The sequence below is a fragment of the Carassius carassius genome, chromosome 25, assembly GCF_963082965.1.
Source record: "Carassius carassius chromosome 25, fCarCar2.1, whole genome shotgun sequence".
Lineage (NCBI taxonomy): Eukaryota > Metazoa > Chordata > Actinopteri > Cypriniformes > Cyprinidae > Carassius > Carassius carassius.
In genome coordinates this window covers 23,062,114-23,081,092 of record NC_081779.1, presented here as the reverse complement: position 1 = coordinate 23,081,092, position 18,979 = coordinate 23,062,114, and the positions used below count along the sequence as shown (strand labels likewise).

The following is an 18,979-nucleotide window of genomic DNA, read 5'->3' as shown; positions in this document are numbered from 1 at the left end:
ACCTTGGCGAAGATCGGCGAGTAGTCTGGCTGCCTCCCTACCCGCCACCGCCCGATCGAAAACCCTCCTCATCTCCTCGGAGAGTGCCTGGAACGAGGCGCAGCATAGGTCTTGATTCTCCCACACCGCCGTTCCCCAGAGAGCCGCCCGGCTGGAGAGTAGCGTCAGCACAAACGCCACCTTGGATCGCTCTTGGTTGAACGTCTGAGGCTTTAATGCAAAGTGCATAGAACATCGGGTCAGAAAAGCTCTGCAAAACTCTGGTTCACCTGAATAACGTTCGGGTGTCGGTAGTCTCGGTTTGCGTCGCGGCTGCGGCTCTGGAAGAAGGGGTGGAGTCGGCGGTGTGGGTGGCGCAGTGGAGACTCGTAGCTGTTGTATCTGCTGGGTGAGCTCGGACACCTGCGTCACAAGCGCTTGGACCGCCCTCCCTGTGAGGGAGATGTTCTCCTCCTGGGAGTCCATTCTAGCGATACTTCGACCCGCAAACTCGTCCCACGTGGAAGCGCCTGCTACATCCATAAGGGTCAGATCGTTCTGTAACGTATGACAGACACAGGATGTAAACGCAAGGCGTATTTATTGACAAACAGCACAAGAGTCAGATAATGAGCAAGATCACAGGAGACACAGGCGGGCGGACACAAGGCTGATGGACAGATGACGCAGGGACTTCGGTGGACAACAGGTGGTGGTGCTCGGTCCAGTGATGATCCCTAGAATCCCGGTGAGTGAGTAATCCTCGTGAAGAAGCTGTAAATCCAGTGCTGAGTGACGATCCAGGAACGAACAACGAAGACAGGAAGACTAGGCAGGAACTAAGGACACAGGAACAGCACGGGAGCACACCGGGGAGAAACAATGATCTGACAACATGAAACACAAGTTACTGAACTTATATAGGAACAAACAATTGAAACCAGCTGGCGCTGCTGATCATCGCTGATCAGTGACCACGCCCACACACACAACAGCACGCTAGACGAAAGAGAGTGAATTCATGAACCGTGAGAGTCTGATTTTGTTGCTGAACCAAACCAGACAGTTATTGAAGTGCACAGGACAGACTCAATGACGGCTGAGTAGAACTGTTTCAGCAGCTCCTGTGGCAGGTTTAACTTCCTCAGCTGGCGAAGGAAGTACAACCATTGTTGGGCCTTTTTCACAATGGAGTCAATGTGATTGTCCCACTTCAGGTCCTGAGAGATGGTGGTTCCCAGGAATCTGAATGACTCCACTGCAGTCACAGTGCTGTTCATGATGGTGAGTGGGGGGAGTGCAGGGGGGTTTCTCCTAAAGTCCACGATCATCTCCACTGTTTTGAGCGTGTTCAGCTCAAGTTTGTTAAGACTGCACCAGACAGCCAGCTGCTCAACCTCTTGTCTGTAAGCAGACTCATCACCGTCCTGGATGAGGCCGATGACTGTAGTGTTGTCTGCAAATTTCAGGAGCTTGACAGAGGGTTCTTTAGAGGTGCAGTCATTGGTGTACAGGGAGAAGAGCAGAGGGGAGAGAACACATCCCTGAGGGGCAACAGTGTTGGTGGAGCAGCTGTTTGACATGAATTTCCCCAGTCTCACTAACTGTTGCCTATCTGTCAGAAAGCTGGTGATCCACTGACAGATAGAGCTAGGAACAGAGAGCTGGGTCAGTTTGGTCTGAAGGGCTGTTGGGATGATGGTGTTGAAAGCTGAACTAAAGTCCACAAACAGGATCCTCACATAATTGCACACATCTGGGTAAAATCAGAGATAAATTGTGCGTGATTTTGTGGTTACATGAGCTATGGTACTGTTCTTGCAGTGTGCCTCATGTAGGTATGTGAACAGAGATTTCCAGGATAATTTTTGATATCAGCTAACAGTTGCACTGATGATGATCACCCATATCCAGCAGCTCCTCAGTGCTGATAAAAATGCTGGTAAAACAGTAGTCAGACATTCTCCCTGCAAAGGAAGCTATAGCTTACTTGCCTTGCGGTATTTTCACTTGATCTTTTTATTCTAGGAAAATTATACTATAATCAACTTTTTGCAGTTTTAAATATGTTGCCCTATTTAATCTTTACAAGATAGTACACAAAATTATTTAATGAAACCCATGAAAGTTAGTGCTAATATGGACATTGATGCTACTTTACATTGTGTGGCTTATTAAGAAGAGTTTTTAAGCAATCAGACATGATTTTTGCCTGGTGGACGATCAAATCCCTTAAACGTGTGGTTTTCAAACCTGGTCCTTGAGTACCTCCAAATCCAACTGACAAGACAATTTCATCCCTACAAATGAGCTGATGAGTTGAATTAATGTGTTTATTACACTCTAAAAATGGCTGGGTTAAAAATAACCCAATTGGCAACCCAGCGCTGTGTAAATATTGGACAAAACAGCATGCTGGTTTACACATTTTAACCCAGCAGGCTGGGTTGTTGAGAAAACCCAAGATATAGTAATTTTTACCATTTATGTGTTTGTATTTTTGTGGTTTTGGGTTATTCTTGCTGGGTTATTCTCATAATTTCGCCTATGCTTAACAAGACGATCATGGATGAATAAATAATGAAGAATACAGGTTATTTAGACTATTAAAAAATATTTTTAATGCCATCTTTCACAAATGTGTTACAATTTGTATCAATGACAAACGACATGCAATTTTCTTTTTTTCCAGCAAATGCAAAAATCACAGAAATACAGTTGCAAAGAAAATTAGTTCTGATTGACATGTGTCTAACTGTTTAACTATTACATTTTGACATGTTTAACTATTTAAATACAAAGTATAATGACATTGACAATTTAATTTTAAAAAGACAGAATCAAAAAGACAAAATCATTTAAAGATGTCCTAAAATTTATATCAAGTATATAAAGACTCCTAGCCCTTGTGCATTGTTCAAATTCACTATAATTTGCTGTTATACTCCATATAACTCCATATACAAGCCAGAAACTAAGCCTTTTTTTGCACAGACCTATCTAAAGTGTTAATGGTCCCACCTAGTGATCAACTGTAAAAAAATAACAAATGTTACCTCTTCCCAACAGGGAAAACCACTAACAATCAAGAATCTCTCACACACACAAACACTATAATTAGCTGTTATAATCCATATAAATCCATATACAAGCCAGAAACTAAGCCTTTTTTGCACAGGCCTATCTAAACGGGGTAGTGGTCCCACCTAGTGTTCAACTGTAAAAATAACAAATTTTACCTCTTCCCAAAAGGGAAAACCACAAACAATCAAGAATGCATGATTATATGGTGTCATGGCTTTGCAATCAAAAAATGTCATTATAATGGAAGTCAATGGGGCAAAAACAGCCACCAACAACAAATGAGGGAGAAAAAAATAAAATCTAATGCTGCAAAAAAAACTAAAAATGCATCAAAGCCAATGTTGTTACTAATCTTTGACATGCCCAAGACTGTGATAAAAAGTAAAAAAATATCCAGTCCACAATCACTTTTTATATTGAAAATATGTCATTTTGTGTGTGTTTTTTTTCCAAATCAGTGACATAATTTCTGAACTTGGTAATTAAAGAGTTAAAATCTTGGATTTTTTTTTAAACATTTGGTAGTTTTGATCAGGACTGAGGATGATTAATAGATTTATGTAAAAAAAAAAAAATTAGAAAAAAAATATTTATCTGATACATTTTTACAGCAGTTTAATTTAGTGGATGTTTTCATCCACGAACATAACTAAAGGGTAGTGAATTTTCCCACAGTGTATTGTTAAGTTTTTGAAAAATGTCAAGCATTTCCCCGAAATATGTGTCAAAATAAGATTTGTCACCAAAAATCATTCCATTAGCTGAAACACTGAGAAAGTTGTGGCCAAAATAAGACTCAACCTTACCCCCTAGTGGACGAAAACGTCCCCAACAACGCATAAGGGCTAGGTAGATGCGCATTGCTTAGGGTAGTTCAAGGTATAGTTCACCCAAAAATGAAAATTCTGTCATTTATTACTCACCCTCATGTCATTACAAACCCATAAGACCTTTGTCCATCTTCGGAACAAAAGTTAAGATATTTTTGATGAAATCTGGGGCTGGAGCCGACACTGGAGCGATCTCTGGGGCTGGAGCTGACACTGGAGTTAGCTCTGGAGCTGGCTGGAGATCAGGTGCCCTCCCTGGGCTTAGCTGGGGATCAGGAGCCCTCCCTGGGCTCAACGAGGAGACAGGAGCCCTCCCTGGCCTGTACTCGGGAACAGGAATCCTTCCTTGGCTGAACTGGGGATCGGGAGCCCCTCCTGAGCTGAACTGGGGATCGGGAACTACCAGCTGACTGGTTCCGGATCAGAGACTCTCCAGACACTGGATGACTGCCTCCTTCCAGCTGAGGCTGGTAGTGTCTGGGAGCTCCTCAGGATGATGGTAAGTTATCCCGATCCGGAACAGCGTCACGAAGGTGGTGAGGGCGAGTGGCACGAACGCCCTTGTGAAGTCAATGGGGTCTGGGCTCGCTTGAGCCAGTGAGATGAACATTGCTCATTCTTCCTTTAAGGTACGTGGAGGAACGCACAGGAAAACAAAACCAAAACACTTTTCAAAAAATGGAAAATAAACGATCAGAGGGAGTGCTGCTTACAGTGAGGTCTGCTGATCTGTCACGTTATACTCGGGAAGGAATGAGGATTTCCTCTTTGATTTAAAAGAAAACAGCACATCGTTGTGTGGCAGGTGACACAGAATAGCTAACGCAGTTTGTGTTCAGAAGGTGTTTTCCAAAATGGCGCTACGGTGATGTGGGGAGAGACAGAGGAGATGATTTGTTGAATAAAGTCATTATTTTTGTTTTATTTGTGCACAAAAAGTGTTCTTGTCACTTCATAAATGTTACGGATGAACAACTGATGGCAGATGGACTATTCTGAAGATGCTTTTCATATTTTTTCTGGACATTGACCGTGTATTTTACTTGGCAGTCTATGGGACAATCTCAAGCCTCCCGGTTTCATCCAAAATATATTAAATTGTGTTCCCTAAGACAAACAAAGCTTTTACGGGTTTGGAACAAACTCCAGAAAAATTTCCAGCTGCTGAAGAGTTCGTGGTCGTCTTTGACGTATTTTTCATTTAATGATGCGCCAAATGTTCTCTATAGGTGAAAGATCTGGACTGCAGGCAGGCCAGGTTAGCACCCGGACTCTTCTACGACGAAGCCATGCTGTTGTTATAGCTGCAGTATGTGGTTTTGCATTGTCCTGCTGAAATAAACAAGGCCTTCCCTGAAATAGACGTTGTTTGGAGGGAAGCATATGTTGCTCTAAAACCTTTATATACCTTTCAGCATTCACAGAGCCTTCCAAAACATGCAAGCTGCCCATACCGTATGCACTTATGCACCCCCATACCATCAGAGATGCTGGCTTTTGAACTGAACGCTGATAACATGCTGGAAGGTCTCCCTCCTCTTTAGCCCGGAGGACACGGCGTCCGTGATTTCCAACAAGAATGTCAAATTTGGACTCGTCTGACCATAAAACACTATTTCACTTTGAAATAGTCCATTTTAAATGAGCCTTGGCCCACAGGACACGACGGCGCTTCTGGACCATGTTCACATATGGCTTCCTTTTTGCATGATAGAGCTTTAGTTGGCATCTGCTGATGGCACGGCGGATTGTGTTTACCGACAGTGGTTTCTGAAAGTATTCCTGGGCCCATTTAGTAATGTCATTGACACAATCATGCCGATGAGTGATGCAGTGTCGTCTGAGAGCCCAAAGACCACGGGCATCCAATAAAGGTCTCCGGCCTTGTCCCTTACGCACAGAGATTTCTCCAGTTTCTCTGAATCTTTTGATGATGTTATGCACTGTAGATGATGAGATGTACAAAGCCTTTGCAATTTGACATTGAGGAACATTGTTTTTAAAGTTTTCCACAATTTTTTTACGCAGTCTTTCACAGATTGGAGAGCCTCTGCCCATCTTTACTTCTGAGAGACTCTGCTTCTCTAAGACAAAGCTTTTATAGCTAATCATGTTACAGACCTGATATCAATTAACTTAATTAATCACTAGATGTTCTCCCAGCTGAATCTTTTCAAAACTGCTTGCTTTTTTAGCCATTTGTTGCCCCCGTGCCAACTTTTTTGAGACCTGTAGCAGGCATTAAATTTTAAATGAGCTAATTAAGTGGATAAAAGTGTAAAATTTCTCAGTTTAAACATTTGCTACGTTATCTATGTTCTATTGTGAATAAAATATTGGCTCATGTGATTTGAAATTCCTTTAGTTTTCATTTTATTAAAATTTAAAAAACGTCCCAACTTTTCCGGAATTCGGGTTGTATATTGTTTGACATTTTTAGTTACATACAGTTTATGTCAACAATACTTTTTTGAATGATTTGCATTTTCAGTTTTGCTAGAAGTAGCCTATGTCTAAAGTGGGTCTCTGTTTTAATGTTTTCAGAGTCTTAGTCCTTCCCATCCATTTTGAGAATGGAAGCGTTCCAGATTGGGCCACTGAGGCTCGCTCTTCTAGTTCTGCTGAGCAGTGTGTCATTTGGAGTGGTTGAACTGGAGCCCCTCGCTCAAAACCAGCCTCAGTCTCTTAGTCCCCATCCGCCTCAACAGAACATCACCCTGGCAGTCATCCTTCCTCTACACAACACTAAGTACCCCTGGGCATGGCCCCGGGTTGCCCCTGCCTTGCACTGGGCCCTGGACAAGGTGAACTCGGACCCCAACCTGCTGCCAGGCTACCATCTACAACTGGTCTTCAACAGCAGCGAAAACAAGGAAGGAGTGTGTTCGGATTCAGTGGCTCCTATCGTGGCCGTGGACCTGAAGTTCTCATATAACCCCTGGGCTTTCATCGGGCCGGGTTGTGACTACTCGTCCTCACCTGTGGCCCGTTTCACCACACATTGGGAGGTTCCAATGATCACAGGTGGGGCGAGAGCACTGGGTTTCAATTTGTACTCGTCCATCACCAACGTCGGCCCAACTCACAAAAAGCTGGGCGAGTTTGTGGTCAGGATGCACCGGCATTTCGGTTGGAACAAACACGCTATGCTCATGTTTAGCGATAATAAGAAAGACGACCGGCCGTGCTACTTTGCCGTGGAGGGGCCGTACACACAGATGCGTGAGGACAACATCACAGCAGATGACTTGGTGTTTAATGAGGATGATGAACCCGTCCGTTATGAAGTGCTTCTCCGGGAAATCAGCCAGAAAGCCCGTGGTAAGTGTAACATGCGGTGGGGTGGGGAAGAGAGGTCAAGTAGGAATAGAAGGATGATGTTAAATGCAACATTTGTCAAATGTAAAAGCCCTTGCTCACATTATCTGGCTGTCATTGGTTTGAAGAAGCTCGTCTCATTGTTTTAGGGTTGGATTTGTTTCTTGTTGTCATTTATTGTAGCTCTGTAACTCTGTACACTCAGCAGCGTAATACAGTTGCCAGTTCCATTTGGAGTGATAAATATCCCTGTGAATAAGAACTGTGCTTAATTTTACTGAATGCACAATAGGAGTGTTTGAAACTATAAATATTGAAAATATATATATTAAAAAATTTAATCAGAGAATAGAGTATTAAAGAAGTAAAAGGCTACTTTAAGAGAGTTCACTTTCATGCACTTTGTAATAATGTCAAATTAAAAGTTTAATTTTAAAGTACATTTTAAATAATTGTTTTAAATTTTTTTTTGTAAAATTATTTTGATGCGTCAACTAACATACTAAAGCAAAAGGAACTTGATTATAATTCTGTAGTGTGTTAACTGTTAGTGTGTTGTTTGATATAAAATTTTAAGTAAATACATTTAACTGTACTAAATTACTATGTCATCGTTACAAAATATGTGTAATTATTTTTTAGAAGTAATCTAAAAAGCACAATAGAAGTAATTATGAAAGTCTTGCTTTGGTGGGTCAAAAACACTAGTACGTTCACCTAATCGCATTTAAATTAATTTAAACTATAATACATTTTCATTTATAACATGCAGTTAAGTGGCTGAAAACATTGCATTCAGTTTATTCTTTTAAAGTTATTTCCATAATAAGCACTCTTTTTAAAAGTATGATAAAGTGTATTTTCACAAGGGTATGGTTGTGTTCGATTATGAAAGAGACTTGAATCATAATAAGACTCACTATTTGAAACATAAAGTCACAGTTGTTTTTATTTGTTATTTTTTTTGACAGAGAGAGAGAGATTTTTGAGAGGAAGTTCAGTTGATATGTGCTGTATGAATAGACCTGCTGTCAACACGTCATTGATATGCAGTACATGTTACATAATTTCATTCCTGTCTATTACTAATGTGAGTGCTGCTATAAACCTCTCTGTGGTTATGAAAGATTTAAAATATTGTGAGGCTGGGGAGATTGGAAAGGGTTGGAACCAGTATTTTGAAATGCCAAACAGTTGAGATTAAGAATCAAATCCATGAAGATACAATACGTCTCGATATTTGCTACAGCTACAGGTATATGGTTTCCTTTCTCAGTGATAACATGCATTATTCATGAGTTAGAGAAGAGCATTGTGTCTGATGCCTGTCTATGCAGACGTTATTTGATCCATTCTTGTCACCATTATACTATACTATTTGAGTCACACCTTAGTATAAAAATTGAATATAGTTATCAGTCTCAAACATTAGCTAGTTTACATGCAACCAAATTATTCATTAGTAATGGGATTGATGGTTCAATTGGACTGAAAATTATTTTTGTAAAAACCTCAATCAATCGATCTGAATGACATTTCAATAGGATTGGAAGGGGTTGTGCAGACCTGAAGAAATGTGATCAGCAGGAAAGAATTTAAGCACATAAATGCTTGAATTTGACAGTTTTCTTAGTCAAATTCAAACACACCTTATAAGCATATAGTGGGGAACAAATAAAAGTGCCCCTTAGCCCTTCCCCTTTCCCCTACCCCTCCGTTTCGCGCATTCATGTGAAGGGGTAGGGGTGTCTCGATTCTCTTTTGGTTGGAGGGGTAGGGGTAAGGGGAAGGGCCAGATAGCCCTTCAAACGAAGATTTTCAAGGACCACACTTCAAACGAAGGGTATGAATTATCTCAGAAACATGGCTGCTACAGCGAACAAAAAGACACATAAATGTAAGCTTTTTGGCATAAATAAAGATTTTAACGAAAAGTAGTCATTTGTTTTATGTTACATTCAATTGTGAGTTTATATTAACAGTCATGTTACTCAAAGAAATGTTTGAAAAAAATCGCAAATATTTGCTAACGTCATATCATTACAGACTGCATGATAATGCCACAGCATATGTCTGATCAGGGCGATAACTGCCGTAGACATTGATGGGGGCTAATCACCCCAATAATTAGAAATCGCTAAACCATTTTCTCAAATATTGCCTATGAGAGAGAGAGAGAGAGAGAGAGAGAGAGAGAGAGAGAGAAATGGAAGTTGCGTGTATTCGCGTCTGTGCGTTTATCTTTTTAGAGTGAGTTTACTTAAAAACAGCGATTGTATCCTCTCGTCGCTGGAAAATATAATTTAGCGATTCAGTATTTAAACTGTATTTAATAAAAGTCTTGGGGCAGCGTTGAGAAGTTTATTTTCTCCTGGATGTGTGAGCTGCGCGATTTCCGATGTGTGTGTGTGTGTGTGTGTCAGTAAGCAGCTCATTAATCCAGAACGATAATTAAAGGCTCTAATGCACACCAGATGTGTGTATAGTAAGAGCTAGACGACGAATGATGGCGTGTGACGTCATGTAGTGATGTCCCAATCCTTAGGCGGAGGGGTAGAGGAAGGGGAAGGGGCATAAAATAGAATTGGGATTGGGCCTAAGTGTAGGACTAAATCTGAAACTAAACTGAACTAAAACTTTTTGTTAAATGCATTCATGAAAATAAGTAAATAAATGTATATATAAATAAAATTAAAAGACATTTCTTTAAAATCTACAGCACAGTAATGAGGCAGCTGCATGACAGATAGGACAGAACAAGAAAGGCTATTATCAATCTTTCTTTGCGAAAAAGTATTACAATAGTAAAGGCTCCAATACAGAGCGACACAAAGCTCTTATGCGCATCTTGTCTGCAGAATGATGCTTGAAGCAACATGGCATAGAAAAGTTAAAAGCGCAAAGGGAAGAAATATTGAGGCGTAGTGTATTATATCTGATATGATAGTTTTTTCTTTCAACAGATTTCAGTTCCTGTGTGCATATAGTGCTCTCTACTCCAGTGCTGTGATCTAACAGACATGATTTAGAAACAACACTAAATTCCAGCAAGATAAACTTTATGGTGCTTTATAATGTTTTTGTGTCTTTCGTGGGGCTTAATAATAACACAGAATAGTAAATGCACAATATTGGATTTGGATCGATCTTGGCTGACTGATACCCAATCTGACAGAAAAAGCCAGTATCTAAGCCGATACAGATACTGAGTATCGGATCGGTGCATCCCTTAAAAGTACACCTTCAACATCCTATAACAATATGTACTTAGATAACAAAAGAAGAAGAACATTAAACTCGACTGCTAATGCAAATATTGACAGAAAAGTGACTGACAGCTTTATAACTAGAGCCTAAAGTGCAGATTTATCACTCAGGTCTGTCTGTGAGCTTCCGCAGGTCCTGCACAGGTGAACAGAAACAGGAAGCAGAAGCCCCTCAAGCTCGTCTGAGCCTGAGGCTGAGAAATTAGTTCACACAAGCATAGCTCTAGAAACAATTAACTCAGAAGAGATGCAAGGGCACTCTATCTCGTCCCCACGCCCCTATTCTTAGGGTCCAAGACAAACATTTGATCATTTCATAACAGTTTGAACGGGTAATAAAATCTGAGAATATGAAAATTGGAGATAGACACAAAGGGAGAGACAGAGATATACTGAAATGTCGAGAGGGGAAAGAGTACAAACAGAATAATTTAGAGAAAATTACTGGCTCATTGTTGGCCTCACATACCAAGAGACATAAGAGTCAAGGTCGTCTCCTCTTCAGGGACAGAATAAAAAGAACCGGCAGACAGGTGGAGATTGATAGATGTAGAGAGTTAAAGAGATTAGAGAATAGTGATGAGTGCTTCGCATCTCTCTCTGTTTGTCCTCTTGTTCTTATTCTGCTGTAGTTAATGGAGGAAAATTGATTCACTGATGCATCGTGATTCTGAATCGATCCATAAGAATGTTTTGTTATTCTTAATAGTTATTTTTTTTTAATTGCACACATTGGAAAAAGCATTATGGATAAGTAATGTGTATACAGCATTCCTAAGGGCGGCATATACAGTGCATCTGTAGGTTATGTTGTACGTATTTCTATCATTCAAAGGTACATTTACACAACAAACAAACATACACTTGAGCCTTCAGATAAGTGTCACAGCCAAGAACAAAAGGCTTGATGGAGATGCACTTTACAACTTCTTAAAGAAAACAACCAGCCAGTGTTGTGTGTCATGAACTCTATATTAAAACGAAATATGGAAGCCAGCTTCTGAAACAGAATAAAAAATAAAAAGGTAATATAGAGCCAGATTGGTCTCATTAATATTAATGCAAAACATATGGCTACACATGTATCCAAATTCAGATTCAATAATAAATTCAGCAATTTTAAACATTCAAAACCTGTATATGTATATGTATATATATATATATATATTTAAATTAAAGTATTTTTTTTTTCTTCACGTGAATTTGGCCCTGCATGTATGCATTATATCTTTTGCATGAATTTTTAATCAGACCAGATCAGTCTGGCCTAATGTGGTAACTGTGACTATATCTCAATTATCCCACAATTCTATCTTTATTTCTCATAATTCCATGCTTATAAATCTCACAATTTTGAGTTAACATCTCACAGTTCAGACTTTTCTCCTTGCAGCTGTGAGTTTGTGTGGCAATTTTGACTTTTTCCTCTGAATCGTGGCTTTATAACACAATTTTCACTTTATATCACACAGTGTGACTTCACACCTTAACACTGCGAGAATTCAAGTCAGAATTGGATGTCGTAAAGTGGTATTGCGAAATTCACACTGTGCGAAATATATATTCAGAATTACGTTATAAACTCAGAATTTCAAGAAATAAAGTCTGAATGATGTTCCTGTGTGTGTATGTTGATGATGTTATTTGTGAGATATAAACTCACAATTATGAGAAATTAAGTCAGAATTTTGGTACATTAATTCCTTTATATATTAGTGCTGTCCAAAAAAAAATGTATCACAAATTGTTTCTGAAATTAATTGTGCAGTTAACCACAATTAATCCTACCTAACAATACAGTTTAAAAAAATACTTTTACATTGCAATAAGTTCACATTCAATCTTCAAATTATGTACAAACAACATAAAGACAATATATTTGTAATATTTGTTTAATGGCATCTTTTTTGGCCTGTATGTATTACTGACAGTAATACTACTGATGTCTATATGAAATAGTTTTCTCCCTAATATTAAACCATTGACTAGCCATTCAACATTACAGTATCACTGAGAGCTATCGATTTGAACATTTATTAGACTACTTCAAATAACTTCCAATTTATGTGAACTTAAAACAATCTTCACATAAACCCATTATAATAAATTTATATTTACTGTAGCTACCCGTGCCCTTCAGCACTTAGGGAAAATACAGAACATACAGTATATACAGAATTAAACAAATTTATCAAACACTAAATTTAAACAAAATATCGATGAATCTTTAAAACTATAAAAATTTTATTAAATTACATTAAATTAAAAATCAGTTTTGGAAACACATTCTGAAGTTGATTAGCCACAGAAAACAAGATGGCTATTATTTCTGTAGTTCTATGCTATGATCTGCAATAATTCTGATTGTGTGTACTATTTAGGATGGATAGTATGCAAATATAGATGTAGTCATAGCTGCGTTTACATTACTCTAGACAACATGTCTCACCCGAGTGCCTGTAAATGCAGTGGATGCTTTTCCTATTTTGCAGCATGTACCCAAAAAATAACCAGCTTGTCTGAATATTGACTTCCTATCTGTGTGAGTAATTGCTGTCTTTCCAGAGTGATGAAAGAAGTGTGAGAGTGAACGGTCTTCAGCTGGTGCACTCTCTGGTCAGACGGGGTCTAAACCTTCAGCTGCTGTGCAGGCAATTTAATGGGCTCAGACACTGGAGGATAGGGTTGTTAGATGTCAACCAGAACATGGCATCTTTTTAATAAGGCTCTCCATTCCTTGATCTCAGTCACACACACAATTGCATGTAAACAGGCATTCGGACACAATCACACACACATTTTCTATGTTCAGCTCAGCTTGCATAAACAACTCATTGTTTAGCCTATATAGAGTATCATGAAAATAATATGCTTTTTGTTGTTTTTGAAATAAAAGGATCCTGCTCATAAAACCTTATACACACTGAAAAAATGGTAAATGGTAACATCTAAATTTACATTTGGCAGACGCTTTTATCCAAAGTGACTTACAGTGCATTCAGGCTACACATTCTTATATATATATATATATATATATATATATATTTTTTTTTTTTTTTTTTTTTTTTTCATCAGTGTGTGTGTTCCCTGGGAATTGAACCCACAACCTTTTGTATTGCTAATGCAATGCTCTACCACTGAGCCACAGGAACAGTATATGAACTGGTTATATAAAAAAATAAAATAAAAAAATAATATTGCTGAATCAACCTAAATAAATTCAAAACATCTAAACTACTTTATATGGGTTAAAACGTATAAATATATCTTTATTTAAAGTAATAAATTACCTATTACTATCATTGTATTACAGTATTGGTGAGGAATGGGGACTTACAGTATATGAAATTTTGATTAAATACTATATATATATATTTTTTTTTTTTTTTTTTGCATTTTACATAAAATAGAGTTAAGTCTATCAAATACAACCTGGTGTCATAAAAATACGTACCTCTGTGCACTTTTTGTGCAACATCATTTTTGCATAGCTTACTGCACATTTCGCCACAGTTTCAAAGAGAAATGTCCACTGACAGGTGTTAAAACACTGGTTCAATTTGTGAACTCTGGCACGTTTTTACTATGTGGATATAGGTACGTTTTGCTGTGTTTTTATTATGTTGCGTCAGGTACGTATTGCGGCAGTTCAGAATTCAAATATCCCGGGACTGTCTCTAGAAGTTAATGCTCTATCATGTTGTAAATATGCCCTACACCAGTGGTTCCCAACCTTTTTCAACTCGCGGCCCACACAACCAAACACATATGTTTGCGCGGCCCACTGCAAAAAAATTAACTGACCCTGCTATTGTTGGGTTAATAACTTAGTACTCAGAAGCTGGATTGTTAACTGTGTGTATTGAATGAACTGGCAATGAACAGAAAATAACTCAGCAGAGATCAGTATATCAAAGGAAATACAAAAGTGATCAGATCTTTACGTCCTGCGTTCTTAATAACAATGACCTCTACTGACAATTAAATCTAGAGTATGTCCACGATTGTGTGTGGGTTCATGCACATGCTGAATCAGGTCAAAATTGTTTAAAACAGTTATCATTTCTTTTGTAGTTTTGTTTTCTGCATTATCTAGGTGAATATTAAAATCCCCTGCAATAACAAAACAGTCAAAGTCTGAGGAAATCATTGACAGCCTTTCTGTGAACTCTTCAACAAATGCTGGAGAGTATTTTGGAGGCCTGTTAATGATAATAAACAGAATGCATGGGGTAATAAACTGACCAAATAACACTTGCTTGCATTGATAGACATCTTTAAATAGAGCAGCTACACCTCCACCTCTCCTAACAGTCCTGCTGACACTCATGTAAGTGAAGTTAGGAGGGGCTGCTTCGTTGAGGACTGTTGCATTGCAGCTGTCTCCTAGCCATGTTTCGATTAGACACATAAAATCCAGATTGTTTGTGGTTATTAAATCATTAATTAGAAATTATTGATTTTTTAGTGAACAAATGTTTAAAAAAGCTAACTTGATGGTATTTTATTTTTTCTCAACAGCAATATTAGTTTGATGCATAATAGGCCGCAGATTAGATGAGTCAGCCGTTTGGCTTGAGAAGGCTTTAGTCTTTCTATCACGTCATAAAACAGAAATAGAGAAAACTACAGGCACACTAGGTTCCTGTTTGTTCAGTAAACATTTGTGAATATTTCTGCTATTGTAGCGGGGCCTCGACACATATCACTGAGAGCTGCTAGCAGTTGTTTTTGGTTCACCTTCAGCAGATGGAGGGTTTGGGCTTCTACCGTTGTGGAAGCGGCCGGAGAGCCCTCACTAGTAGTGTTAATTTCGTCACCTATTTTTAATTTAGTCTTAGTCTTGTGCCAAATGTCATAAATATTTAGTCATTCGCATTTCTTTTTTTTGTTAGTCAAGTTTTAGTCGACTAAAAGTCTCATCATTTTAGTCTAGTTTTAGTCAAAAGAAAACTCAAGGTATCTTAGTCAAGTTGTAGTCAACTAAAAGTCTTTTAATTTTAGTCTAGTTTTAGTCAAAAATTGTAGTCTTTTTTTAAAATAACACATTATTACTAAGATTATAACTGATAAACATTTCAGTAAAAAAAGTGTTTCACAAATCTCAAACATTGGTTAAATGTCATAATTACCTGACAAAATACACTTTTTGAATGATTTTTGTTGAATGCAAAACGTGTCTTGTTTAGCATGTCATTGTCGCTCGTCACCAGGGCCGCTGCTCTAAGCAGAATTGTATTGTGGTGCCCCCTCCCCAAATTATTATGGATGTTAATAAAAATAAAAATAAAAAACACCTACTATAGGGGTCAGAATATAACTTTAATAAAAGTAAATAACTAAATTGTAATTAAATTGTTTTTTTTTAATAATTACAATTGTAGATATACAGTTGCCTATGGCTATGATTTTACTAATACAGTTGTCTGATTGATTTTATAGTGTCAAGCATTCAGAAATGACACAAAATAATTTAACTTAAATAAAACCAAGGATTAGTCTTTGTAAGGGCTGTGATGTCCATGTTTTTGTTGAAGAAATTATAGCGGCTAGCTTTTCTATCACAAAAAGGTGGCCACAAATTAAAGATAAAGTGGATATTTTAATTAAATGTTTGGTCAATATTAAACAAGGATTTGATCATCCTAGTGTTAAAGCTGCAATTATCAGGCCTTTTAGCGCCCTTTGTAGGCATTTCTAATAATAGCCTATTTGATGTACATAAATAATTTATTTTGTATTACATTATATATTTTAACAGTGTTATTCAATGATTATAAATTAACCAATCATTATTGCTTCATTGTTTTTTATAATGCATTTTATAGCATTTTAAAAGGTTTATGTTCGCTTAGGTCTGTTTTTATTACCACAAAAATGTTATCTGAATGCTTCGTAAATTATTATTTGAAGACATTTGAAGTATCAAAGCCATGGTTAATTTGTAGTTACTGTTGCTACAAGAACCATGTTTTGTTTAGTTTTTTCGTAGTAAAATAATGGTTAATGTTCGAAAGGGAACAACATGGAAACTCAGAGAATATTAAGGCAGATGCAGTGGTGATATTACTATCACCGACATTAAAACACGTTATTCACTTAATGTTATCAAATCCAAAAAAGTTTAACAGGATTATAAAAGTACCTAAAAGTGACGCAAGGGCTTAATCTTGGGCTTTGTTCTTTTTCTTATCTCGGCCCCGGACTACTGTTCTCTTTTCCCGGGTATAGTTGTCCATCATTTGCAGTCAGCCACAAACATGAGGTGAGAGCCAGCACGTGCGGGGCTGCGGGAATTGCGCGTCATGTGTCTGTCTGTCTTCACCGTAAAACGCATTTTCTATGATTATGTATATATATATATGTTCATGTTTACATGCTTATTTACGTATACGTATATGTTAATATATTTTGTTGCTGCTGGCTGATCCGTTCCATGTTTAATCACATTTGGGGATTCCACACATGCATTCATTAATGCTTTAAATCTGTTCTCAAGATGTATAGGGCGTAGTAGAATACCTATGCCTTGTCATAGCCGAATCTAGGGTAGAGGATGCTATGGCAGCAATAAGAGAAACTCATGACTATCTGATGTCTTGTGTGCCTTTGGGTCTCGCTCCCTATTTGTGGCATCGATAAGTGTGATTTAGCAAAGATCAACAAGCAGTCCCTGGTTTAAATAATGGAATCAGCCCATTGGTATTTCCACATGAAGAAAATCCCTTGTGACTTTTGTTCTTCTTGGCTGTGGTTTTGTGTTTTTATTTTGGCCTGTATGACTCCCGTTACTTTTATTGACCTTGTCATCCTGCCATTTCTCTTTTCGAGCATGCAATCAATCAGGTTGCAGGTTTAGCTGGGACATTTGGTTAAATTCCAGAAGGATACTTGCTAATGTCCTGCGGCTTTATCCTCGTCCACTGAAACTAATACTGATGTTACAGCTACACAGGAGACTGTTGATTTTTATATAGTCATTTTTACTCAAATCATGTTGTGTGTTCTGTGTTTGTGTTTGTGTGTGTGTGTGTGCGTGCTTGCGTGCATGCTTATATATACCATACATAAATACACACTCATATGTATTCAGTTTTCTAACAACATACAGTAATAAGCTGCAATATTTTCTTAAATAGCAATATTTTTACTTCAATATTATATATTTGAAAACATTTTAAGTTAACATGACAAGTTAATAATAATAAAAACAATCATTTAAAATAACTTTTTATTTAAAAACGTGTATAACTGTTACGATCGTAGACCCAGTGAAACGCAGGAGACGAGAGATCCAATCGCAGTAGGGTTTTAATGGGTAATCCAAAGAGAAATCAACAAGCAGGGGTCAAAACCAAAAATCCATCCAAACAAACAAACAAATAAATAAACAGGAATAGGAATAGGAACGGGAACGGGAACAGGAACTCGGTAGACGAGGAACTCGGAAGGCGAGGAAACTGGGTGACGGAAAGAAAGAACTCCATGAAGAGTACACAGAAAAGGACTGGTTAATATATGGAGGATAAGGACTAACAAGTGAAGATACCTGAGTGCAATTAACAGGAGTGCAATTACTGTGATGAAGGGACAAGGCTTTGTGGGAATTGTAGTGCCTACGGTGAGGTGCCTATGGGGAAGTGAGACCACTAGTGGAGACTCAGGGAAACAGAGACCAGACAGTGTGACAATAACTTAGCACTTACAATTATTATTATTATTATTATTATTATTATTATTATTGGTGGTGGTAGTTTGCAGTATTTTTCTGTTATATTGTTAGGTGAAAATTAAGACAATAAAGTATAATTAATAATCATTATTTATTATTATTAGTAGTAGTAATTATGATTATTATAATATTGTGCCTTTCATATATAAAATGCGAGTAAAAGTGCTTCATATGTAAAAATATAATAATATTTAAGGCAATAAATACATTAATAGCATATTGAAATAGATAAAAACAAAAATAAGCTAAATTTAAGAAGTAAGTAGAAATAGTTTACTGGGTCTCACTGAAGGAGCCAGATGGGGAGCCAGATGATTGAATTTGAGTTGAGGGAGGGAGGAGCAATAGTGGAGACTTGACTAATGAAACAAGGGGGCAACAGGTGAAGGCGGAGCCGAGGAGACGGAGACCCATATTAGCTGCGTTTCCACTGGCGAGCTTATACCAGGCGTGCTAGTGCGTGCCAGGGCCAGTCATGTTTCCACTCTCACTTCCGGGGCTTGATCGTGCCTCGCCGGGGCTTCCTCGGGCCAACGGCCAGGGTTTTTTGGCCCGACGAAAACCTTGGGCCAAAGCGGGCCAGCTGGGGCTAGAGGAGGGGTTATGAACAAAGGCGGAGTTTCTCCGTGTCTGGAGAGCGTCAGCGCTGTGGATCATTTCAGAAAGATAACCGCTTTAACACAGGTATTAAAGACTTTTTAAAATAAGTTGAGCTCAAAGGTAAGTGTTTGAAATAACTTGATCCGATGTGGATTATAATCACTAAACAA

At 38.1% G+C, this 18,979-nt stretch overlaps 1 protein-coding gene across 1 annotated transcript in view; it reads left to right on the top strand.

The window, feature by feature from the left end:
- Positions 1 to 6,441: 6,441 nt before the first annotated feature.
- LOC132104440 (atrial natriuretic peptide receptor 1-like) overlaps positions 6,442 to 18,979 on the top strand; it is a 113,352-nt gene continuing 100,814 nt past the window's right edge. Inside the window, exon 1 of the mRNA XM_059509917.1 lies at positions 6,442 to 7,214. Coding sequence (XP_059365900.1) covers positions 6,467 to 7,214 — 748 coding nt within the window. The 5' untranslated portion in view covers positions 6,442 to 6,466. The remainder of the gene's footprint in view (positions 7,215 to 18,979) is intronic.